This window comes from Aythya ferina, assembly GCF_964211825.1.
Source record: "Aythya ferina genome assembly, chromosome: 3".
In the NCBI taxonomy this organism is placed as follows: Eukaryota; Metazoa; Chordata; class Aves; order Anseriformes; family Anatidae; genus Aythya; species Aythya ferina.
Window position 1 is genome coordinate 62,243,086 of NC_140298.1, and position 26,782 is coordinate 62,269,867.

At 36.8% G+C, this 26,782-nt stretch overlaps 1 protein-coding gene across 4 annotated transcripts in view; it reads right to left on the minus strand.

Annotated features, from left to right (window-relative positions):
- Positions 1 to 26,782, minus strand: part of MDN1 (midasin AAA ATPase 1) — a 93,973-nt gene that overhangs the window by 66,034 nt on the left and 1,157 nt on the right. For all 4 annotated transcript variants that reach the window (XM_084514365.1, XM_084514363.1, XM_084514364.1 and 1 more), the window contains exons 2-27: positions 23,956 to 24,182; positions 23,109 to 23,333; positions 21,897 to 22,004; positions 21,616 to 21,811; positions 19,723 to 19,932; positions 18,305 to 18,436; positions 16,702 to 16,805; positions 16,001 to 16,115; positions 15,091 to 15,284; positions 13,892 to 13,973; positions 11,917 to 12,012; positions 11,056 to 11,168; positions 10,352 to 10,500; positions 10,177 to 10,237; positions 9,445 to 9,653; positions 7,899 to 8,002; positions 6,764 to 6,908; positions 5,932 to 6,028; positions 4,928 to 5,041; positions 4,130 to 4,277; positions 3,835 to 3,945; positions 2,842 to 2,993; positions 2,001 to 2,179; positions 1,442 to 1,650; positions 977 to 1,123; positions 18 to 159 (exon numbers count right to left, since the gene is read on the minus strand). In XM_084514365.1, the coding sequence (XP_084370491.1) occupies positions 18 to 159; positions 977 to 1,123; positions 1,442 to 1,650; positions 2,001 to 2,179; positions 2,842 to 2,993; positions 3,835 to 3,945; positions 4,130 to 4,277; positions 4,928 to 5,041; positions 5,932 to 6,028; positions 6,764 to 6,908; positions 7,899 to 8,002; positions 9,445 to 9,653; positions 10,177 to 10,237; positions 10,352 to 10,500; positions 11,056 to 11,168; positions 11,917 to 12,012; positions 13,892 to 13,973; positions 15,091 to 15,284; positions 16,001 to 16,115; positions 16,702 to 16,805; positions 18,305 to 18,436; positions 19,723 to 19,932; positions 21,616 to 21,811; positions 21,897 to 22,004; positions 23,109 to 23,333; positions 23,956 to 24,182 (3,769 nt within the window). The remainder of the gene's footprint in view (positions 1 to 17; positions 160 to 976; positions 1,124 to 1,441; positions 1,651 to 2,000; positions 2,180 to 2,841; positions 2,994 to 3,834; positions 3,946 to 4,129; positions 4,278 to 4,927; positions 5,042 to 5,931; positions 6,029 to 6,763; positions 6,909 to 7,898; positions 8,003 to 9,444; positions 9,654 to 10,176; positions 10,238 to 10,351; positions 10,501 to 11,055; positions 11,169 to 11,916; positions 12,013 to 13,891; positions 13,974 to 15,090; positions 15,285 to 16,000; positions 16,116 to 16,701; positions 16,806 to 18,304; positions 18,437 to 19,722; positions 19,933 to 21,615; positions 21,812 to 21,896; positions 22,005 to 23,108; positions 23,334 to 23,955; positions 24,183 to 26,782) is intronic.

Here is a 26,782-nt window from a genome sequence, read left to right on the forward strand (position 1 = left end):
AAAGTAGCATAGCTCACCATCATTTGCTAAGTGCTGAAGCCAGTCGTAATCCTTTTCCAGCTGTTCTGCCAATCTGTACCTTTCACCCCAACGGAACAGATCCCGCAAGGTAATGAACCCATGCTTCCCAGCAAAAACTGTTGAACCTCTGCGGTAAGACTGTCATAATAGCAAAACATGAGACATTTTTTCAGGAACTTGTCTGACCGCTTTAAGCAAGATTAATACGACATTCATTCAAACGAGCTGTATGCAAAAAAAAAAAAAAAAAAAAAACACCCAACCCACAGACCCAAATTACTTATATGTAGGCAATTTGCTAGGTACTCAGGAACAAAATAATATAATTAAGTAGTAAGTAAAAATAAGAAAATAGGTACATGGATTAAAACAAGATCCAGGCAAAAGATTAGGTTCTATACCAAAATGGATGTTAGCACTTCTAAGTTTTACTTTACTTCAATATAGAAAAATAAACTAAGAACGCCCAGTCTAGAAAGCTACAGGAAAAGCGTGCTCTGATTTGTGCTGCTGCAATTGCTTTAAAATATGAGATAGTTTTAGCTAGTTACTAAGTTTTAAGTGTTTGTAGGAGTATCAGAACACAGCCCAAATTGTCACTTAAAAATAGTACCAAATTTAGTGTGGCCGAACAACTGCTACAAATCTATTATTACATTTTCCACTCAGGCCAAAGAATGATTTTATACTTTAAATCACAAGGCCTTCAGTTATAAATTTTCTTGTCACTGTTGTTGCTGCTAGCCTTCTCCCAAATCCAGTATCACCTTCCTTGCTTCTTTATCCTAACCACTGAATTAATTACTTTAGTTGTGGATTATCTTCACTCAGTTGTGGTTTTACATCTGCCAGTTCACAAGACTGCCCTCCAAAAGGGATCTGTACTTAGTGCCAAAATACACCTTCTACAAAAGGCCTGAGAAACGCTTTCTACAAGAAGAAGAAAGACTCATACTTGCAGGTCTAACATGACTTTGACAAGCTTGCTGCAGTAAGAAGGTGGCAAACTGCATCGCTTGTGCAGGATGGTTTCCAGTTCAGCACTTGGCAGTTCATCAAAATGCAGTTCCACAAAACGATTTCTAAAGGCTCTAGACAAAACCTAAAATGAGAAAATGTTACTGCTTGAACTTTTCCTTCAATATTGCTTATGTTACATACCTTTTCCTTTATATCCTAAGGAATATGGTTAGCCCCATAGTATGCAAATTAGCATACACACATAAATGTAGGAAGAAAGCATAAGAGACAGTCTAGGTAAGGACAAGACCTTAAAACCAGGCAATAATTTAAGTCAAGTCTCTTCTCCAGCACTCTTGAACAAGAAATGTGACTCAACAAGAAAGGACTCATTTCTCTAGAGCTGGAGTTACTCAAAGGCCTAGAGTTGGAGTTACCCAAAGGAAACGATTACACAGACCTTCCTGCCACCATAGAGACCTGGAGGATTCTGCGTAGCAAACAGCATGAAGCGAGGGGCAGCTTTGACAACTTCCTGAGTCTCGGTAATGAACAGCTCCCTGTTATCATCCAACAATCGGTTGAGAGCTTCCAGAACATCAGTGGGTGCCAAATTCAGTTCATCTAGTACAATCCAGTAACCCTTTCTCATTGCATCTATGAGAATGCCTTAAGAGGGAACAAAGTATTCTAGTTAAAGTCTAACAAACTAAACCAGAGCAAGCATTGAGACAGTTTTAGCAATGAGTTTTGACTCGGTATAAATATTAATTCAGAGAGGAAAGCAACAGTATTAAGTCATTTGATTACTTTCTTTGTTATATGCAGTAGGACAAGTAGCAATGAGATAAATGTGAACTCAAAAATTCACTGAAATTCACATGACTATCATAGGCAAATACTAGTAACTTTATAGAAGGTCCTCTCTCCATTGTGATAAAACAGGCACATTGGGCAGAAAAGAAAGCAAGCACTGAAATAAGACATGAATTTGAAATGAATGTAATATCCCCACTCACCTTCCTTAAACACCAACTTCCCAGAGGCATCTGATGTGTAACAGCCAATATATTCCTGGATGTCAGTATGCTCGTGATTGTTAATCCTGACACAATGGTTCCCAGTAGCAGCAGCCAACCAGCGAATTAAACTGGTTTTACCAACAGAAGTCTCTCCTTGAATCAGTACTGGATGAGTCCTAAAAGGTACAATCAAATCAGCAATTTAAAAGCATATATCTTCCTCACATACAAGGTAACAGCATTATTTGGAATTCAAAATTTCCATAGATCCTTTTGTAACAGCATTACCAAAATACCATGATTTAACTCATTTTGAATTTCTAAGATCATATACTAAAACGGTAACATAAGTAACTTAACCCCCAAGTGCTAACTGCTACCCACAAAGTTTATTGTGAGGGTATTGAGGCCCTGGCACAGGCTGCCCAGAGGAGCTGTGGATGCCCCATCCCTGGAGGTGCTCAAGGCCAGGCTGGATGGGGCTTTGGGCAACCCGATCTGGTGAGAGGTGTCCCTGCCCATGGCAGGGTGGGGTGGAATTGGATGATCTTTAAGGTCCCTTCCAATCCAAACCATTCTGTGATTCTGTAAGTTTTTTAATGACAGTGTGAAATAAGCAGGTCATTCTAACTGCTAATTTCTAGATTATCACTTAAATAAAATTCATTATAGCAATAAAATAGTTTAAGAAGAAAATAGCTATATAAATTCAAATCAGTGTATAATGAAAAGTTAACTATAAAAGGAAAATGGACATTACTAAGGCTAAACAAAGACTAGGTGACACAATAATATTTAACTTTATACTAACAGAAAAAAACAAACAACACAGACATACCCTGCAGACACAACTCTGACAATGTCTTTCAGATTAAGCTTAACTGAAGGGGTTAGCACGTAAGTCTCATCTATCGTAGGTTCTTTATCCCCAGCTGAAATCCAGTATCCTTCTATATTTATAAATTTTTCTCCTTGGGGTTTTGGTATTTGCTGAGGAGAGATGACAGCAAAAGTAAAGATTATACAAATGAGTTTCAATTTGCTAATGAAGACAACTACTGTTATACCACCGTAACATTCTCTAAGAAGTCATTTTAAATTACTCCCTGAGCACTCCTGCAGTAAGCACTGTCCCCTTGTCACAGAATGCAAATTACATGAAAAGCCTGAGCATATTATTTCAAGGTCACGAAGCAGGAGTCTTTGCCAGCACCATGAAAAACTATGTTTCCCAAGACATTCTCCCAACACATTTTGAAATAAAAAACAGTTTGCCATTTGGAAGTGTAACTTTTCGTATTCATAATAGTTGCTGCCATGAAGGTTTTTATTCTGAAACAAATACGCATCTCTTACAACTGGCTTCCCTACCCCAGCTGCCCACTCAGCCATGCAAACGCATTCTGGGCTCTCAGAACTAGTAAGGTTCTTCCTTTCCCACTAGAGACAAACCAAAGATGTTTGCTTCATATCCATATGTTCAGCATTTGGAATCTAAAAATGAAAAGCCTGTGAAAGCTCCTCAAAAACCTGTAAGCTTTACAATTGGAGTCACTATTATAGTAAGCTGCCTACACTTGACAAAATCACCTGTCCCTTTTTTTTTTTTTTTTAAAAAAACTAATAAACCAGCTAACATATAAGCATTTAATATAGAAACAGAATTACTAAGGAAATGCACTTAGAAGAAAAATAAAGTTAAGTTCTTTCATACAGAAAAAAACATGACTGTGGTTGTGTGAAGGAAGTGTGGGAGAAAAGGCACAGAATGCTACTCAAAATAAATTCTACTCTGAATACCAATCTGCTCAAAGTAGGCTTTGTTACATACCTGCTTAAGAAGACTTTTGATATTGCCAGAGACTATATGCTGGCAAATGAGCTTTTGAACTATTGGATGAGAAGTTCTGTCAAGCTGAGTCAGAAAGCTCAAACAGAAGCCCTAAGAAAAAAGTGATTGTCAGTGAATAAATGAAAAATTATTAGGAGGAAAAACAAACAAAAAAACAAACAATTAAAAGAATCATTTGACTTCAACACTGTACTCAGAAGTACAGTGTTTTCCTTTACCCAAACAGAGTCCGTAGTGAATACAAACAGAAATAAAGCCCAACATAGGTAATCACCTCATACAGTGAGCGTGGTATGCTGCTACACGGATTAGATGCTGCAAATCTCAATGCCCTGCAAAGCGTACGGAGACTGTAGTGAGGTCTGTGGCCAGTTCCATCCACCAGCTTTGTTTCTGCTTCCTTTCTCACAGCTAAGTAAAAGCTGCAAAAATAAGAGTGAAACCAGTTTCAGTTACATAGTGTTTTTACTCATTAGAGCATTGCTCTAAGGAAGTAGTCCCAAAGATTGAGGAACACAAACTTATCTCCAACTGCTGCTTTCTTTAGAAGCTCTAGACTGGGAAAACCATGCCACGCTCTGCTATCAGTATAGTCAGTGAAACAAAGCAATAGAACATTTCAGGACCTTATTTTTGAGAGAGCTTGATACACAGAGAATAACTATAAACTAGAAGTATCCTAAGCACTTAACAGTTCTTCAGTGAGATTATATGCCTTATTCTATGGGAAACAAAGGTTACTTGTTAAACACACAACATTTTAATTGATGAAACCTAGAGAAAAAAAAAACGTTTTTGTTCTACATCCCTAAGACGGAAAATAAAGTTGCAACAACAGTGTTTTTTAACTGGTGTCACCAAGAAAGCATTTCTGAAATAGAGAAAGCGAATTTCCTCCCCATGAGTACAGAAACATTCAGAATGAAGAGGATGCCTACTTTCTAAGGCTGTGAGAATTGCTATGTATGGAGCACTATTGTGTTTCCTTAAACAGTCTAACCACAGATTAGTTGTGTACTTCCTTTTTGTGCTTTACTGCATCAAGGATTTCAGGATATTACAACCAACTTACTTCACAATTCCTTGCACTGTGTTTTTGCTCACATTCAAGCCTCTAAGGTAATCCATAATAAGAACTTGCAAGTCTCCTTCATTTCTCAATTCTTCTACGTAAAGTTCAGTAAACCTGTAAGAGTCAAATCAATCCATAACATTTAGACATCTGACAACATAAGAAAAAAATTCTGAAAATTCTTTTTGACAAATGCAAATATAAATTCATTTGAACTTAACAAGCCACACAGAATATTTCAGCTTCATTGTTCTGCATCACATTTTTTTTTTCATTATTAACCCCAGGGAGGTAGTAACAATTAAAACTTACTTTCTCACTAATAACTGCAAATGATTGGTTGCATGTAGTAAGTGCATATTTATACTTTTACACAGTGTTTGTGAAACTGATGAAAGACTACATGTGCAACTTCTGGAAAAACTGTATCAAATACAAGTGGAAGATCTCTGCATTTGTGAACAGTAGTGAGGAATGAATTTGCCACAACTCCAGTTTTCCCAGCCACAGCTTAAATTCCAGTATTCTAAATATTGTGCATCTGTTCTACCATGTAATCCACATTTGTTCCGAGAGAACAAATTTTAATACATAGATTTTTGCAAGGATCATCAGCACTTACAAGTTGGCACGTGTAAGGCTGCTGAAGATACATGAAACATTTGCCTTTATTATCTCCAGTAGGCATATGAACTGCTGCAGAAGCACTCCCAGGCACTGACATTTTAATTGTAAAAAAAAGATCATTCAACCTGTCCCCAGTCACAACACTCTACACTACTGCTAGACCCTTTGTTCATGTTCAGTAGCTTTACATACGTATTTTCCTGATACTATTCCATAAAAAAACTTCACCATTGATGTGGAATTCACCTACCACAGGAAGCTAGATTTCAGACTTATCCTGAGGCTTCAAATAAGGCATTCTTTGCTGGGTCAATTCATAAAGCTAGTTAAAGTCATGGTCTTTTTCAGAGTTTAAGTATTTTATTTTTTTTTCCCACCTGTTTCTTATTCCTGGAGGGAGATTTCTCTTTCCAACATCTGTAGCTGGATTCATGCATGCAAACAAGCGAAAATCAGGGTGACGTACAAGAGGCTCTAAAGGAAAATAGGCATGCAACAAAGGATTAGTTAGACACAGGATACTTATTACATTAAGTAAATTTCTTCTAAACCGGTTTTCTATTACTGCATTACAATGTTTTCTTGAAATGCCAAGATGGTAAGTCTTTAGAGAGTAACACCATAGAATTTCTTAGAAGTATTACTGCATCTTTACAACAGCCATAGGAAGTGGAACCTTTACTATGACTTGTGCATAGCAGCATGTTTTTACAACACTGGATATTTCTCAAGTTATACAAACCCTAAAATGAGAAACTCCTTTTGTGTCTTTCAGAACAATGGGCAGCACTTCTGTCAGTCAGAAAGAAAGGACAGCCTCAGGAGCTCACAGAACATTTGTCTCTAGTTGCAGCACTAGAATATACTATTTAGCAGTTGCATTTTTCACCTTTGCATCTGTACTGGGTCTGGCTGTGATGGAGTTATCTTTCTTCATAGCAGTCCCCATGGTGCTGCATTTTGTATTTGGGTCTCAAACACTGTTAATAACACACTGAGGTTTTGCCTGCTGCTGAATTGTGCTTGCACAGCCTTATGTTATTCCCCCCCACATCTCATCAAGTGGCCGGGGGGATGAGCAAAGCTGAGAAGTGACGCAGCTAGGGCAGCTGTCCCATATGGGCCAAAGGCATAAAAAACATCGTGTTCAGCAATATGAACTGGAACAGAGGAAGAAGGGATGGGGATTTTTGAATATAGAAATAGTACCTGTGTCTCCTCTGTCTAATAAGACCAGTGACCCAGATGATCCTTCCAATAAACCACTCAGACACTCTAAAGTCTCTGCTGCAGCCAAGTTAATCTCGTCCAACAAAATCCACTCTCCTTTTTTTACTGCTTGCGCCAGAGTACCCTAAAAAGAAGATTTGTTAATCGTATCACTAGCAGTAGTATCTCATCTAAAGCATCAGCATATTGGAAATACTTGTACTGCAGTCTATGGGTTGATTAGATGAATGTGAGTCTTAGATTTATTTTATTTTTTTTTACAGCAATAGCAGTTTTTCTGCTCTCCCTCAATGACAGCAATTACTTTGTAAGTCATAAAAGCCAGACAGTTATCACACTTAACTACCATTTAGATTTGCACATTTATAACAGAATTAACCTTTCTGGTTTGTACAATGTTGCCTGTCACTGATATCTATCACTGTGGTGCACAAGCTTCACTGACAACACTAAGAATAAGATGGTTTATCTAAAGAAAAATCAATGAATGTCTAACAGAGTATTGCATTTCTCAGTGAGCTACTTTATAAATTAAAACTATACTCAGCTCAAAGGTTCCCCAACAATTTATATAGTCATTTTCAGGAAGAGGGCTGGTCATTTATATAAAATTTAAGAGCATGTGTTCAGACCACCAGGATGACAAGGAATAGCCATGCGCAAAACATTAGTTTCCCCATTGCATACAATGCCACTAGACCATTATACCATGGGTTTGAACTGTTTCAAAAGCAATTTACTTCCAGAAACATAGTACAGATTCTTATTATTAAATACTTCACATGAACCCCTAGGCATGAGTATGTCCTACTGCAGATTGGTCAAAATGTATTTGTAATCTCATCCATTTAAAAAGATTATGTGCTATACTGCTGATATTCTTTTATCATACCAGCCTTAACCTTTACTATACAGCATTCATTTAACATGTTACCACCAACATTCTTTTTCTCCTTTCCTCCCCTTCAAGTTGTTTCACATAGTTATCATGAAACAATTTCTACTTTGCAGCAAGAGATTTTTGCCAGGATTTTATTTATATAATACTGCTTTCAACATCTTATAAATGTTCTTCCTCATTCTTCCCAGCATCAAAATGCAAAACTCTAAATACCTCCACAAATGCAAAGAGAAGAGCATTTTCTGTCATTCTCATCTGTTGATGAGCATGATTCAGTTTAAGACCAAATGCCTCCCACTTCTCCTTCAGTGGTGAACCTGTAATCAAAACAAAATTTGAGTTTGCACCAACACAACAATAGCACACAAATACTTAGAAACAGTATTTTATAGAATCATAACATTGTTTAAGTTGGAAAAGGCCTTCAAGATCAAGTCCAACTGCCAACCTGACCTACCAAGTCCCGTCACTAAACCATATCATTATCCACATGTATTGGTGCTTGAAACAGCTTGATAGACAAGGCTAAACTTGGCTGAGCACCAGAAACATTCAAGTTCTACAGAAGACAACATTATTGACATATAGGTAATTTGCTATTCATTGTAAAGTATCCTAGCTTAGAACATTTATGCTGGCAATTCACTTGAATCAACATCACTCTAATTCCCAAGGACATAGAGAGTCATTTCAGAAAATAAAAGCAAATTTACAAGCCTTACAACAGAACAAATTAACAATGAACAGTTCAGTGTCAGTAAAAATTCTGTTGCTTATCAGTTATAGAGTTATTTACTGTTGTACTTATTTCAGTTACTTGCTTAAAGTCACAGCTTGATGCATCTGCAGCATCATGACTTAAACTGCCAGCTTTGCAAATTACAGTAGATTTCAGCTTTCCTCTATTTATTTTAGCATTGTCGATAATTGCAGTAAGTGCTCTTTAATGCTTCATCTTTTTTTGACATTTGTGTGTATTTGTTTTTATATCTGCATATTCAGAGGAATCAGTCAAAAGAAAGGGGAAGAAGAGGTTCTTAAGTTTACTTGGCCCATACTGCATGAAAGCTACAACTTCATTTGTTTAGCAGGTCTAGGACCAGAAACCACTCCATGTAAGGCACAGTATCAGTATTTCATCTGTCCTAAGTAGGTAGTGAAGTATAAAACAAGAAAAACTGTTACTCGGAAACAAAAGACTGCAAATCACAACAAGGCACTGGTCAAGTCAGCATCACCAACACTGAAACCAAGTCAGCAGAAAGCTCTTATCAAGTTTTTAAAGTCATTACTACCCTAAGCAAATTATTACTTTTTTTTTCCTCCTGTTTTGTTTTGCTTAGCTTTTAAAATAGGTGATATTTGCTGAGACCTAATGAGGTTCCAGGTCTGAAAGATAGTATAAATGATTCACATGCAATATTGACACAAGCAACTAAGACTGTTCAGCAACACTGCAAACAAGCAACACAGTGAGTGGAAACGGGATGTCAAGGGCATCATAGGTCAGACAAGCCAAACTTAATTCTGTCAGACAAAGCAAACAAACAGCAGTGATCAGTTAGAAAAAAAAAAGACCATTCTAATACTATTTTGAATGCCTGGCTGTTGACCAAGGCTGCATTTTTTAAAACAAGAAGAAACGATATGTAATAAAGGGGGGTGAATGTAAAAACAGAAAAGACAACCAATGAACAATAATTCACCACTATTTGTCTACTCTCTGCAATGGTTCGTCTGTGTTCATCTGAATTCTCACCAGATGCATTTTTTGTTTCCTTATTAATGGCAGATTTATGAATATGTTGCATTAGTTTTAGCAGATCGTGCCAACGTTTCTGTCTGTAGCAGGTCTGAATGTGTCCCAGAAATGTTTGATTTTTCTTTCTAGAAAACGTTTGATAGAAGAGTTCTTCAAAAGACTCTCGCAGAGGTAACCAGATCAGTTTGTTATCCACAGGCTTGTAACTGAAGAGAAGCAAAAAGAGTAATTATTTGTTTGTCATTGTCACAGAGGAACAGGAACTAACATTTGTGTATAAACAAAAGGATTTTGAAATGGAAACAGTATCGTGCATTATGGAACAAGTTTCCAAAGGTTTTTTGCACATATTTAAACTACTACGTCCAGACTGCCTCAATAAGTGAAGTAGCTTTGCTTCTACTCACTAATATGCCTAGTGAGTATTACATTGGAATTATACTGAACCGCTTAGCCATTTTTAAAGCGGCACCAGGTTCTGCTTTTAAATCTCTTCACCACTTACACTCAATACATTTATACATTTCAGTGAATCTGCATGTGTTCTTCAGCAAGGAGAGCAAGATTTCTGCACGTAAAGGTACGAAGCTAAGACATTTACACTACTATGAAACAGGCCTGCATCTAAAACCAATTATTTGACAACACAACAATGCTTTTAAATAGTAGCTTGTTCTTATACTGCCAATTTGTTACACAAAACAGACCAAACAGCAGTCACTGACTTACCCTCCTAGCAGATCAGCAGTGTCACTTTGTTGGTTCATGTTGATAACCCTCAGATGGTGTCCTTGAAAAAGAAATAAAAAGCACATCAACTTGTTTATGTGTTTTGTGCTGCTGTCATTGCTTTTTTTTTGCTTTTTATCATCTTTGTACAAAGAAGTCTTCACATTTCATTTACCTGTAATATGAGCGAGGTACTGAACAGTTGAAGTTTTGCCAGTTCCTGTTTCACCAACCAAGAGCACAGGCTCTCCTTTGACAACACAAACTGCAAGCTGCTCAATCAATACTGCTGACGGCCGTGTGGCAGCAAAGGTCTGCTTTGCTCTGACAAAATAAAGGAATCTATTAAAAGCCAAGATTTATCCAAGAGCTCGTTTCAATTTCACCCTTGTTTTTTTTTTTTTTTTTTTTTTTTAGAGAAGTAGTTGAATTGAGGATTTGTTTTTATTATTACCATTTTTATTAAAAATAAAGCTTTGAAAAATACGTCTGAAACACCCTTGTAAGCATTATATACGACACTTACTTTCTTCAACATACAACCTAGGAATTCAGGATTCTCAAAGAAGTTCCTGGCCAGTGGAATTACTCCCACATACTACAAAGAGTCAAAATCTTATTACAACACCTGCGGATCCAAACTGTTTTGAAAATCTCTAGGACAAAAGAACCTGCAAATCCCTATGCTTTGGCTGCCAGAAGAACTATGATGCAGACAGCCTTAAAGATGCACAATGTAAAACTCAGACAACAAGAGAAAGAACTCATCGCATTTGAGTTGAGATTATTTGATCTGCATTTTTTAATTGTGTTACTTCCAGTTTGTTCTATTCCAACACAAAATGTTTCAATTCAAATGAAAACCACAAGATAGTCTACCTTTTTACAGTAAGAGCCAGTGTTTGTTTCTTTTCAAGGCACACTCTTCCCACAGAAACTTCTTGGTCCCTTAATAAAATCTCTGGTTTGTACAGTTCACAAAAGAACTCCACCTGCGAAGAAAGCATCAACGTTACCAATACCAATGTTGCCTGCAACATCACACTGAGAACACCCTTGGCAGAAGAGAATACATTTCTGTAATGAAATAAGGGAAAGAAGAAGGACGAACAGGAGTTTCAGGGATCCATCTGTCCCTTGAGATGGGAAGTTTTTCCGTCCTGAAGTACCAAAGGAAGACATTTCTTCATAATCAAACTTTTATGGTCAGAAATAACTGACATAACCATTCAGTTTAACTCAGCTGTTTATATCACACAATATTAGTATATAGATGAGCTCTACAGCTTTGGAATTGATTATTACCAAAAAAGTCATAGACACATTTGTTTTTGGACTCCTCATTTAAGTGATTAAATAACAACTGGGGCAGGGGAGACCACACAGGGTGGAAGGGGAAGACAACACTTTTTACATTTTTACTACTCTGTGAATCTAGCAGTCATGTGCTTCAGAAACCACAAAGTTTCAGCTGTGGCATGCTTCTTTTGCATGAAGCCATTTGAAATATGCTCACTGCAACTTTCAGGGAAAATAAAACACACCTGAAAATAAAACAGAACGAAAAGCAGACTCCACGACTGCAGAGAAAGAACAAAAGAAGTATGCAAAGGGTACAGAGAGAGGCATATTTTTTAAGAAAAATATTAGAACATAGTACATATAAATGAACCACAAGAAAAAAAAATCAACTTATGTAATATTACCAATAAACGTCATGTTAATTATGTCTTAACATACCTTGTTCTTGGAAATATTTAGTTTGCTTCCAATAACTTTTGCCATTTTCTGTCTGCTTCCTTGGTTTGACAGCATACCTGTGAAACAGTCCAATGCCTGTCAAGGGGAAAACAAAACAACTTATAAGATTTGTACTGAATATGATATTATTTGAGAAGCACTATCTTTATTTTTATGAGGCTGAACCCAATCCAACAAAGGTAAATACAATTATTTCATCGTTGTTGGATCAAGTCAAGCAATGAAGTTCAAAAGAGATGAAATAGGAAGTTCTGAACTCTGTAATGTAGTGGGTTTATACTGAACCCTATAAAAAGTAAAAGTTTTTCACAGTCAGTCACAGAAGCTATTTTCAGATGACTGGAGCAAAATGAAGGAAGTGATGTTCCAAGATCTCACAACCTTAAAAATGACCTGATTGATGCACACCTAAAAAAAAAAATCCAAACTTAGAGCATACGTTCCTGTATAGCAAAGAAGTAGGAAAGATGTCCCTTATTTCAACAAAAAGGGAGTACCTTAACATTATCTTGCAAATTTAAATATCTAATTCTGCTGAGGGATTCAGATACTGTTTCGCAAAGGACACAAGACTAAGGAGAACAGAGCTATCACTAGGATGTAGCTTTGACTGAAACATGAACAGCCAAGAAGCTCTACCACTGAGCTGTGTGAATATCACAAAACAGCACACCAGCCACTACTAACCTCAGAGGGAAGAAGTGAATACCTCTTAGTATTCACTGAATTCAGACACTTAACATATAAAACACCTAACACACACGCACTGTATGGATGCATGCATTATGAAGCACGTACCATGGATTCAGCATTAGCTGTATCATCAAATAAACGTGGCTCCAATGCTGTGAATAGACTCAGATACCAATTCTATGCCTTTGGACATCACTAAGTGATGTGCTCCCCACTATCCCCATTACCTAAGAGATATTCAGCAGCAGCGTACTAGTGCCTCATTACTAAACAGTGAAGGTGTTTTTAGTTTGTTGTTGTTGGTTTTTTTTAGTTTCTTACTACTCTAGCTTGTTAGTGATAAGTAATAAATTACCGTACTCTCCCTATGCTGAGTCTGTTTTGCCCATGAGTGATCTCCCTGTCCTTATCTGAACCCTTGAGCCCCTGTCATCATATTTTCTCCCCCTTGCCCTTTCAGGAGGTAGAGTGAGAGCACGGTTGTGGTAGGGTTTAGCTGCCCACCTGAGTAAAAACCACCACCCTGAGACAGAGCTAATTTTCTTTGCAGGGGCTCATACAATGCTGTGTTTGGAATTTTTGATGGAAGTATTGGTGATAATAGACCAGTATTTTTAGTTGTTGCAGAGCAGTGCTCACACAGAGCCAAGAACTTCACGCCAGCAAGGAGGCTGGGCATGGACAAGAAAGAAGCTGTGAGGGAACAGCCAGGACAGCTGACCCTTCTAATTCTGGAAACACTTCTGATAAATACTTTACTTTTCCCTCTTTTTGAGATATCCACTGTAAGGTTTGATAGTAAATACAGCTCCTGAGTAACAAGCAGCAAACACCAAGTACATCTAGTATTTAAAAGACTCAACTAAACATAGGGCCCTGCATATAAAATGTGCAATGCAAGTGAATGAAATGAATGCTTAAATGATAAGCACGTTTGTCAAACTGTATTCATTTCATAAATTTTTACTCTTCCCCAATCACACACAATCCCAGCTCACATCAGTCAAAACTGTGCTGCAGCATACTTTTTGTATGCCAGTAGTAAGTCTAGATTGGCTTTCAGCACATTATTGCAAATAGCTTTCCTTCTACTAAGGAAAGAGACTAATACATACATAACAAACATTCCAACTACAGTTCAGCTGCTTCAGATAAAACTAAATATAAAATCCTATCTCACACTCCCAAATAGTGTATTTTAAGATACGTGACACAGTAACAGATTTCAGGTAAGCAATTTCCAAATTAAGTCTTACTGCACCTCCTGAAAAATATTCACTGCTGTGGTTGACGAAGAACTGTCAAAGTTGTACGCAATCCTGCTGCACCAATTCAATAAATCTCTAAAAAGAAAAACAAAAAGATTTGGTACAATGAAGCCAAGTCGTACAGCATCTTCTCTCATGTTCAGCTTAGTTCATTATGTCATCTTTTGGCAATTATACACCTAGTTGTTATTTACATTGTACATGGAAAGCCACATATAAGAAGGATGCTATATTTAAAAGACTGGATGAATACACACAGACCCACAGGGTTGCTTTCTGATAGGTTGCTTGGAAATTTGCAATACATATTCCATTAAACCATTACGGATAAGTAATTATGAAATTGAAAACATGAAAACCAGCATGCTTTTAATCCAGAAATGTACAAAGAACTATTTTACAGGATACCAGTTCTTCCTCAACAAGATCTTTGGAAATGTGAGAAAAGAGAAACAGCTGATATTCGGAAAATAGCAACAGTTTTGAAATAAGTGACTTTCCTATGTTTCACAAAAATATGAGCTACTAGCCATAGCTAGTGTTTGCTGACACTCAAAAAGCACTACTGGTTATAATAAGTCCATGTGAGCAGAACTGACATGCAGTATGAGAAGTGCGGAAGAAGTAATTCAATACCAAGCTGCATTTCATCACAAAAATTCTGAAATCAATAGTACTTTACAGGGCCTGAGTATTCAGAGGCATCTGTAAGTTAGAATGCTACAAGTGAATGTCTAATATGAAATTATCTAGATGAGCAAATATATACAATCGCTGAAAAGTTATTCTATGCTAATACTGTATGTTTTCACAATACATTTCTGTCATTTTTTTTTTTTAACTAGAACAGATATTTTGTGTTAAAATAAATTGAAAAGTAATCCACATCTTCATAGCAACGTATTTCTCAGCACTGCATCTGAAACACATACTTTTTTTCTCAAAGAAAAATTAAGTGCAGAAGTACAGCATATATGCCCCAAATAATTCACATTGAGTTTTAAGATGCATTAAACATTATTTGAAAATTAAAAATGGAAACCTCCAATTTTTATTAAATTCCAGCATAAATATTCAAAGTTTTGACAATATTTAAAAAACAGGAAAGAGGAAAATGAAAAAGGTAACATCTCCTGCTCTCTACAGCTAACTAACAAAATTTCTTTCTAATAAACATATAAGAAAAGACAACCTTAGAGATAGTTCTCGTCCTTCCAGATTTGGTTTCTTATTTTCTGATCTTGATTCTGATGCATCTTCTGACACACTGCTGGAGCCAGAAGCACTGTTTTCTGATGCCTGATACTTGTCACCCGTAAGGTGAATGAAAATGTCTAGCAAGTGATCAGTTACACGAGCAAGGTTGGGGTATTTGCTCTGAAGAACCTGAAAATGGGGAAGGAAAAAAAAAAAAATTAATCACTGAAATGAAAGCATTGGCCTCCCAAATTTCAACAGGATACACTTCAACAGAAACAGACACTCAAGCTAGCAAGCCGCACAAAACCAGCCTCTTGTCATTTCTCTTCTGAAGCAAATAAAAGTGATTGAGACTTGTATGATGTTGATACGATGCCGAAGGAGAGTTTTCCCAACTCAACTTTACTCCAATTTAATACCTTTGCACAAATACAAACAGGAAGAACAAAAAGCAAATTCAACCCTAAACTAAACTCAAAACTAAAATCAATCTGAACGCAAATCATGATAATGTAACTAACTACAAAAGTTCTTGCTTCCTATCCCTCTTTGTAAGGGCTTTTTAGAGCACTCAGTCTGCCTATATACCATGCTAAGACACATACAATGCTAATTTTTCTTCTATGATTTCCTTTCCTTACAGCTCAACCTTCTGCTAAAGCTTGCTGACCAAAATCAGCTTTTCACAGATACAGGCCAGGAACCAGTACTGATGCTATCCTGCTAAACTGACTTTTATGATTAGCCAGAACATTTATTTTCAAGATCTGAAGTGGTAAGGGTATACTGCTGAGAAGAAACTTGAGAAGAAAAATAAGGATCAAATTTATTTCTGAAAACCATCTATTACCCGTAATTAAAATAATTATTCACATACCACAATAGAGCAATCAACACCATACCTCCTTGAGTTCTGCTTTGCTCATGTTATCCAGATGTATTTTGGTCCAATACTTGTCCAAAAGAGAGGCATGGCTGCTTTGCTGTCTGTACCAACCTCCACCACAACTGAATACTCTAAATTTAAATAACACAAATAAACATATATATTGTTATCTTACTGAAGAATTCAGTACTGTCAGATACCCTATCTTGCTTTTCTCTGCTTTCCAAATTATTTGTTCTTTTATCAGTGTTTTCCCCCCTCTAATGCAAATTCTCCTCAGAGACACTTGCAGAAAGATGACGGACAATCAGTTAAGCCTATCAGAAACACCATGCAGAAATCAAGACACCTTGTGAATATTGATCATAAACCTTCTCACAACAACTGCTAGAAGTGGTATTTTGTTTTGGTGGAGGGCTGGTTTAGTAGGTATGCCCCCTGCCCCAAGCTTCATACCTCAAGCTTTTAAGCTCAGTGAAGTAACTTTTCTGTTCGAAGACTAGATCCACCCTGTAGTAATTAATATAAAATTGCTTTAAAATGTAAAAAGTTCCTTTCATAACTTCCATAGCTTCTACTACTTGTCAGTTGGAAATTGCTAGAATACTCATGACCAAGTACTTTGCCCTTCCTGTCTTTGACTTAAAAAAAAAAAAAAAAAATAAAATAAAATCAAACAATCTGTGCTATTAAGCTCATTTAATTTTATATGCCTACCTCCTGGTTGCAAAAAACTGGAATCCTGGTGCTACTTTCAAGCAATCACCACGGCCAGGAATTAGCAACTCCCTTTTTTCCAAAAGAGGAATCAGCACAGAGATCTGGAGATTAATAATGAAAAATTAATAAAGATTAATAATGGAAAAAAAAAGAAAAACGTAAAACTCTTCTTGCGTGTGTGAAACCAACATCTTACCCATCCACGCTCATGATGCTAGAGCACACCCACTGAGAACCACTACATTTTCATCAACTACTGTTCCTGCAGACTATATTTTCAAGTGAAACTAACAGGAATTGTAGACTCACAGTTAATTTTACTCAGCAATGGAAGTTGCAGGTATAACATTTCCCTACTTTCTCCTACATTCAGATTTAATAAGAAAATGGAAATGAGGCTTTACATTGTAAGTCCAATCTAACACTATTGTGTTTGAGCTGTCAAACAAATTACCACGTTGTTCTCAGCAGAGATGGAAGGTTTGTTTTCCCTCTACCTTAACAAAGATAATACCCACCTAGAAGACTTCATTTGAAAACATTATCATTGTTCATTATATAGCCTGCTACACCCTAGCAGAATTAGGTATGGATTTACAGAATCTATCCTTCCATGCAGAAGGATGGTGAAAATGGTGGAATGAGAACAGGGAGGGAGGTCCACAACACTCCCTTGGCACAGAGGAAGGCAAGCATGGAGACTTGGATATGAAGAAAGAATATGGGATGCCTGCAGGGGAGACCTGAAGGAAAGGTGAGATGAATGCAGGATACTACTAGGGGCATGCTTATGATGAGTGCAACGAACAGAGTCCACAGAAGCGAACAACTGCATAACGCTCTGGCAATGAAAAACTGTCCAGTACACACAGGCAATGTTTCTTGGCTTTCTTGTAAACTCCCTATACTTTGGAAGTGTAGAATCCCATAAACAAACTGTCAAGGTTTGTCGGTCTCAGAAAAGGATGCTTTACAAAACAGATATGAAAGAAAACTCTTTGCAGAATGTCCAGCAGGCTTATACAGCAAGACATCTTTATGACATCATTCTTGGTGGAGATGTTCTTTCAGCAGCCATCACTTCAAAGGGGAATAAATCTAACAAGTACTAGTTCTGGAGCTCAATACAGGAAATCAGCTATAACCTATATAACGACTTAATACAACAACACATTTTTGATATCCAATACAGAAGAAATTTTTTTTTTCTAAATGACAAAAAAAAAAATCATTAGAAGATCTTATCATCAACACTGCTGTAATACAGTAACTTAGTATTCTGCAGTGTCTGTGGCCACATTTGTTTTCAAATATTGAAACACGATTTAAAAGACATATAGCTCATTACCAGAGTCACTTCAAATCCTCATACTGAAGTCTGGCATCAGAGCCAGTGTCATGACTGCTCTAAAACAATGACAACAACAAATGCAGTGTAACAGTCTCTGAACAAAGACAGGTTAAATCTTTTTAACTCACTGTTACAGGGGTAGTATTTTCAGCACATTGCTGCAAAACTCGCGGTGCTTGGACTCCAAAAATTGCTAGTATAGTATGGCTCTTAAGACAAATACTCTATAGCAAATAATAACCTACATACCACATCCAGAGGAGCATAATCAATATCCTCCAGAAGTATCCAATGCCCTTTGGTAACAGCTTGCGTCAAGGTTCCAGGCTGCCATACAAACTCCCCTGGGACATCTGTACAACGATACATTCCAAGCAGCGTCTGTGACAGAAACAATCAGCAAATGAGAGACTTGTTCATTGCATGCTTTCGTAACTCAAGAGTAAAAACCTCATGAAAATGACCAAAGTTGGCACATAAACACTTACATAGCCTGCACATTACTAAACAGTTTATCTGATAATCCCAGTAATATGTGCCCAGCATTTTGTTTATTTATTTTTAAGTTTCACCCCTCCAAATATATAACCTAACCAAAGCACAGTAACTGAAACGAACTATATCATTGGAATAGTATTTACAGAGCTGTACTGCCATAACTAATGAACAAAAATCAACAGCACAACACGCTAAACTGCCTGGAGTTGCACTGCACTGTATCTTGCATTTTAACCATCTCTGACTGAGCTGCTAACATAAGAGGAGTTCTCAAGGAAGTTTTTCAAAAGACACAAAACCAATCAAGTTTTACATTTTGTGAAGTGGTAACTTTCACATTTCAGCATTCCGTAAATAATTAAGTTTATGGTTTCACTATTTCACATTTTGTACCTTGAACTTTTATCACTTTTTCTTAAAATGACTGTCTCACTCATGTACATGTATATGAAAAGATACTCTTGTGGAGAATAGCTGTTGAATAGCGAAGTAAGCTGCTCTATGCAGGTAAAGGAGGTGATTTTGTATAGCTAATAAAAACCTTCAGAGAGCACTTCTGTTAACCACCTCAGAAAACTAAGTATAAATTGAGACAAACAGTATTAATAAACTCAAACTCACAAGCTCAGTATGCAAATCCAGAAGACTGTGAATCTAACACCAGAAGTGAAGATATTTCTACAGGTAAATCTAGATCCCTATTCTGTAACTGCAAGCATCCTCAAAGGGTCTTTCTTCATTTTATCTTCACCAAAAAGTAACTGGGATCAGATTAAACTGACAATGACCCATTTAAACATGGAAATGAAAGTGTCCATACAGTCTTTGGCAGCAGCTTCCATCATTTTCAAATCAATTTTTGTAAAGCTTTTTTTTTTTTTTTTTAAATACAAAATCAGCAGAGCTCTTCCACACAGGAGAAACCCTGAGGAAATATATCTTAAAATGGATCAGATACAGCACAATTATGTGCAGAATTTACATCATTCACTTGAAGAAAAACCAGTTAAGCTTCATTATTCTTATCAATAGCCAGAGCAGTACTACAAAGAATTGAGGGTTGTGAGCTCCTTCAGGGAAGGGTTAAATTTCATATTATTAGAAAAGCAAGTCCATATTTCAAGTAAGCATGTCTGATCATTGGACCATAAAACAATTTCATCACTTACCTTACTATCTGTTTGATCCCCAAGTTGGACTTTTAAAATATGGGGAGGCTTTGTTCTTCCTGTAGCAGCTGCTAAATATTCAATTAAAGAAGTTTTGCCACATCCTATTGGTCCTTCTAATAAAACAGGACTTTGAAATGCTACAGCAATAGCAAGGTTTTGAAGATTTGTGCAGGCAGATTCAACCAGAACAAAATGGCTGGTGCTTTCCTGTTGAAACATAAAATCCATAAAATTTGAGTTACTACACTGAATTCCTTTATTTATTTATTTATTTATATATATATATATCAGTTTTACAACACAGAACAATTAGGAAAGTGAGTAAGATGACTTGAAAATTTTGGCCTGCAGATCTGTCAACACACATCAAATAAAATAAAGAATACTAGAGCTATGGACTATAAAGAACGTATTTAACGACTGATATTAAAATAGATTTTTATCAACAACCTATTATAGGTGAAACACTTAATATAGTATACGCACAATTTGTTCCCAAAGGGAGTTCACGCTACATTGACAGTACAGACATAGTAACTACTCAATCATTGCATTCACATCAGTCAAATACAATTCACAATATAAATGAAATTAAGTCAGAATGAATCTCAATCACAGAGAAAAATATTCAAACAGCAATTAGACTGAAATGATGCACTTATGAATACTCTAATGTTGTATTTTCTTCTTTCTGCACAGGCCAAAGACTGAGATCATTAAACTCAATATATAGAGGGCAGGGGAGACAAGTTTGGTAGAATTTTTGCTTTATTCACGTTGCAATGAATACACTTCATTGAACGGTAATTTATCAATATGACAGACATGCCTCAAATATATTAGTGACTGTAGGAGAGAAAAATACCAGCATATGGCACAAAAACTTGTGCTTTCTTGCCAAAAGGCACAAAGAAGAAATCCAAATATATCCTGTACTGAAACCAAATTCAATCTCTTGTATTTTAAATTTGATCTTCATTTCAAATACATGAAACTATATTTCTCCTGTAACAATGCTAGTTTTTAAAGAGTACCTATCTTTCTTGACAGCGCAATTGCAGCAGCAGTGACACTACCATGCAAATAAAAACCTCGCTAAACAGCTCAGTTTCCCTTGCTGCAGTGAATTCCAAACCATATTGTCAATGCTATAGGTTAAAAAAAAATTAAATTACCAAAGCTGGGGCGGGAAATGGAAAAATTGGGAGGAAACTGCTCTCATTCTTCTGTTACTCAAGAAATTCTCAATATTAGTAGTTTTCATCCATCAATATCAGGTAGTTTTCATCCATCTTTGTCATTCATTTGTAGATGTGTTGCAAAAATGGATAGCAATACACTGGCTAATTAAGAGCTAGAAGTTTGTCTAAGCGAGGGAACCAGTGAAGAACACTGACTGCAGCTACAAAGAAGAACCCGAACAGTTTGAGATGAATAGCATCTCAAGAGAAAAGAGGTTAAAAAAAGCTACTTACTGATAATTTCTATTGATAAGATCCCCTTGTAGCACAAAACACTACCTCACACGTGTAAAAACCGTGTCAGACCCTTGCTTTACTCAGTTGTGGAAGTAACACCCTAACTTGGAATGGAGACACTATACAAGACTGACTATTCTCTTATAGCATGTTTTCAAGAACGGTTACGATCAAAATTAAATGACCAGGACTATATATTTACTGCTTCATTCCGCTGCCACTCCAACTTGTACGTAGTGCCAATATTATATTATACATCACTAGACTACAACACACACTAAAGTAGATACAAATCACCCATCTCAGTATCATTTAAGCAGGAATAAAGATAAAGTCAGCTCATAGCATTTAGGAATCCTGAAAAAAAAAAAAAAAAAAAAAAAAGGTACAGGCTTAACTCTGGGTTACATACCTGCTGCTCTTCAGAAACAAGCTGTAGTCTAGGCAGCACAATACCACATACAGCTACTACATTTGCAGACAGGTCATCTGATACAACATGTCCTTGTTTATATTGCACTTCTTTCTCCTTTTGCCAAAATGAGGAGTCTGGATTGGCCAAAACAAGGGCTTGTTCCACATTCTGCGTTTGAGACTCTTCTAGTAGCCTGTCAAATCCATATCCATGTTTATTAATTCAGCTGAAAACCATCCACAAAAACAAGTAGTGTTCAATATTTAAAGAGTTCTTACTTCAGCCTGAAATGCGTCAGCTCCTCAGGATTGAAGATCTTCTTCAGGAAAGACAATTTATGTTCATCATTCATGCATGTAACCAGAGCAAGACAGTTCGAAGTATACCTAAAAATTTTATTTGGAACAAAACATGTCAAAACAATCTTAAGAATTTTAGTTTGACAACTGTCACTTGCAAATCAAAACACCAGTTTGGGAAAAACACACAGAAAACTTTCTCTGCAGAAATTGGTATGCTTAAAGTTAGTGGTATTAATTTTTATTTATTTTTTTTTTTTTAAAGATTTTTCTGATATATTTTTCCAGATAAAAGCAATTATAACATGGCATACTGTCTTGTTATTAACACACCAACTAGCTAGCTTTCCTTTGAATGACTGAACATTCAACAGAAATACAGTAAAAAAAAAAAAAAAACAGCACTTTCCCAAACAAATGGAAGTAAATGTGTAAGACAGTGAAAACCAATTTTTCTTTGCATGATTTTTCTCCTGCCATTTTCTCTTCTTATTTGCTATTTCATGATATTTCTAAAATAACCTTAATACAGAGATCTCAAGACTCGGTGCCAAAAGAAGCAAAGAAATCCCAAGTCTTGGCTTCATAGAGCCTAGCTGTCTCGCAATACGAGAAAATTTAAGAGATCATAAATACACTTTTCATTTATTATACCACTGCTTTTACCTTCCAAGAACAAAGCTTTCAATGAGCTTGGGAGGGTTAGAGGGAAGAGAGGCAGGGTGGTAGAGCGTTCCCAGAAGATTGGTTCAGGACAAAATTTACAAGTCTGCTCATTCACTTCAGATTATTACCTGAATACCAGGGAAATCCTTTCCAGCCATATTAGTCATTCTATTTCTTTTTCTAAGAGTATCTAAATTCACATTATCCTGGCTAATATATTTGACAATCTTCATTCTATCCTTCCTAAATTAAGTATCTTAGTTTAAAATAATGAGTTACTAATGCAATGTTTTGTTCTTCCAGCAGCACTGAAGTGATGTTTCACCAAATTCACCACCTCTCATGAATCCAACTTTCGTAAACTGCAGTTATTTTAAAGGATAATTCAAATTGTAAAAAGATACCATTGTCACAGATTTTTCTGGTTTTGTCTGGATCTTTTCTCTTTGCACATAAACACTTCAGTACAATTCAAGATACCGTTATGTCTTTTCCTTGTAAATGATCTGGGTTTTTTAAACTTACCAACGGACTAAAGTGTCATGACTCCTTAGGAGTGGGATACACACGCTCCAGTCCCATAATTCTCGGAAAACTGACTGTTCCTTTTGTAAAAACCTATATGCTGCTTCCATGAGGTCGCGTAACTTCATTCGTCTGCGCCCGTATCGGACTGTGTTTGCATCTGAGCTCTCCAGGAAAAGCCTCTGGAAAACTGGTGATGTGTCCTTAAAATATCTTAAAGCAAATCTTCATATGAAAGAGAAAGAGAGAGAGAGAGAGATGGAATATGGACATTTAAGCCAGAGCAAAAGAAAATAGTCACTGATGTTTTATTTCAGAGGTCCTGAAACACTGATTGATGGTATAGCTTGAACTGAGGTTTGTATTTAACTTTGTCCATGCCTAGGAAAGATGACCAGTTTAGCAATCAGCTGTCAACAGATACTTTACCTTATTAGAGATCATTATTTGATTAGCAAGAACCATTTTTTTGGTGAAATCTTTTTGATTTCTCTTGTTTACTGAGAAAGTAATACTGATTTCCACTCAGGCAACTTTGCATTCTACTGGCCTACAGGTCTAATATAAGATACAGACATTCTGATTGTTGGCAGTTTTCAAGTCAGCTGTTCTGTTTTGCTCTCATTCTGATTGAATAATGATGAAAATAACATTAGGTATTACCAAACAGTTTAAATAAGCTGTGTTTAAGACTTGTGCTTTCTAGGTAATTCTTTCAATTGAAAAGACCTTTGCTACTGGTGGAGACAACCCAAAGCCCTGTCACACCACCTCCTCACCAGCAAACACTGACGTTCACACACCCCGTACATTCAAACACCGTGCAAGGCAGCTCTGCGCTACTTACGGCAAAACATCCGGGTGGTCAGCCACCAGCTTGCTCATGGCTACACACAGCCTTTCATGCCGATCGTGGTTGATTTGGCCGCCAGCTTTAATGGCTTCTGCATTTCGTTCCAGCAAATCCAACAAGATTGGTCGGAGCTGACGGCCAATTAATAGAGTACATTCTTTATCCAGTAATAACTGTGATAAAGTATCCAGGATGCATTGCCGGTCATGCTGAGTCCAAGTCTAGAGGAAAGGAAGGTAGGAACAGGTTAAACATGTAATGATTTAGACTTTTAACTATTCATACAGGATTCACGGTGAATTTTACAGGAACAAATCTTACAGAAAAACAAAAAAAAGAGAAGGGGCAAAATTCACAGTGCAAGTACTTACTTGATACAGCTCTCCATAGTTTAAGAAACAAGGGAAACAGAACATATGATATGAAGAATGTCAATACATAGGAATTACAAAGAATTATAAATTCAAGTTGTCAAAAAAGGGGAGCTGTTACTTCCATATCAGATGCAATTATGGTGAATAAAGACAAGATGCATGTATTTACAGTTTTGAAGGTGAGATTTTTTTTTCCCATTCTTCTTACTTTTCTGTATTTTTTGTACCTTTATGCTCTTGTCTTTGACCTCATGTTATTATGTAAGCACCGTTCCACTCCCATGACATTTAGTGCAAGTAATTCTGATTTGTGAAAAATAAGGATTAAAGATCTGAACTATATGTTTTGCTCCTAAATTTGACCCTCCACTCTCCCCTTCCTCACTGACCAAGCAAGTGCTCATCCCATCAAGATGTTTTTGTGTTTCCTGGCAAACAGCAGTAAATACAACCAGGCAAGGTAGCTTTCCAAACAAAATAGTCACTTACTGAACTCCTACAGAAACATTCTATAATTCAGGTGACATTTTAGCTAGATGTGCTGTCAATTTCTGCCTTACCCAGACTTTCGCTATCTGTGTGAAACCTGCAGCTATGCAAGGATGTTTTCCTTGTTACCAGAGGTCCTTCACACCATTTTTCAAAGGTGCCCTCCTAAGGTTATACCACCACTGACATCTTTCAGAGCATGTATGCACTTGTTCAAGTTCTTTTGCATCTACTCCTGAATTTGATAAGAAACAATCCTTCATTCAGCACACAACAGGGTGCTTAATTTATTAACCAGAGCTTCCCACATCGAAATAAAAGGAACAAATCACAGTAAAACAGTAAATAAACGTAAATGAGCCAGTCTGATTCAGAAACATTCTGTAGTTACATGACTACCGGGCACAGAATCCACTAGGAATTTTGGGAGAGCAAGCAATTTTTAATCATTCTGTACAGCACCCTTAGGACAAGTAAAACTGATAAAAAAAACTGATCACAGTGGCAAAATTCTCATTCTATAAAGAGACGGTCTGCTGGATTTCACAGCCTGTCAGAATTTAAATCAAAACTTTTTGGAAGAGAGTAATACTGTCAGAGAGGAATTTTAACTACCAGTGATTTCCTGAAATACACAACTTTTAGTGAGCAAGAAAGGACAGCTGATTAGAAAGTGTTTAATGTCAGTGTTCAAGTCCAGGATCTGTGCCCACAGTTCCAAGCAGCTGATTTACGAAAGCATCGCAAAGGCCTGACCCTCCAAATGCCCAACAAATGCACGTGCCATGTCTTATTACCCAAAGAGGCAATACAGAGAAGCCACGTTCCCCTAGATCAGGTCTAGCAGTCCATTTGGCAAGAGGATCCAACCTAATCCCCCTCCCAAAGTCTTCCACTGGGAGGGAAAATTGAAGGGATTTTCCGCATTAGCACGCTCTCTAGATCCAGGATAAGAGCAGCAACAGAGAGAAAACAGAGCTGGACCACTTATTTTGGCAGCTCTCCAGGTCAGCAAGATAAAGGAAAACTGGAACCTGCACTCCTCTTGAATCCACAAGCCTCAAGAGAAGGGAGGAAGGGAAGGAGGGAGAAAAGGCAGGTGGAATACAGCCTCACAAGGAGAAAGTGGTGATAACTTCAGCCATCTGCAAAGCAAAAGAGAACTTCCTACACCTCCTCCAGCACTGCGCAGTCAGCACAGTTGCACAGATTGCCAAGGACAGCAAAAATGTTCCGAGGCTTTTGCATCAGTGTGCTTATTAGCAGATTGCCTCAGGAAAAAAAAAAAAAAAAAAAAAAAAAGAGCTCTTCAAAAACTAGAAACAGGACATGAGAATACACTCTGTGACAAATGCAATGTACCTTGCCTTACTTATAAAGCTACATCTTAAAAGAGTTACATTTTAAAGCTTATTTAAACTTTCAAACAAAAAGCTGAAGCCACATTTTAGGAAAAAACAGAACCAGGCTGCCTTAGCTGTCAGGACACCAGGACATTTTTCTGACGACCAGTGAGTAACTGGGCAAATGTAGGACAGCTACATCACCTCTTTTTTTTTTTTAAAAAAAAAAAAATAAAAAAAAAAAAATCTGTTAGATCTCTGGTACCACACAGAGCCAAAAGCACAGTCCAACAGTTTTTCTAGGTGGTACAGAAATTTATATTGGCATATGGATATCTGCCACAGTAAAATACTGAACCATTACTGCAGCTGTGCTGATGGAACAGATCGCATGTAAAAAAAAATTAATAGTATGACTTTTTTTTTTTTTTTTTTTGGAAGTTTACTTACAAGCTTTTGAAGAGATGCAGCACAATACGTAGTTACTTGAGCGGTTTCAATATGTGTGAATAAACCACTGGTATTTACAGAAATTGCAGTTCTATTTCTGAAAAACTGCAGCATACAAATCCTTCTGCTTAGACAGTTTGCTTAAATTATCCCAAGACAGAAAGC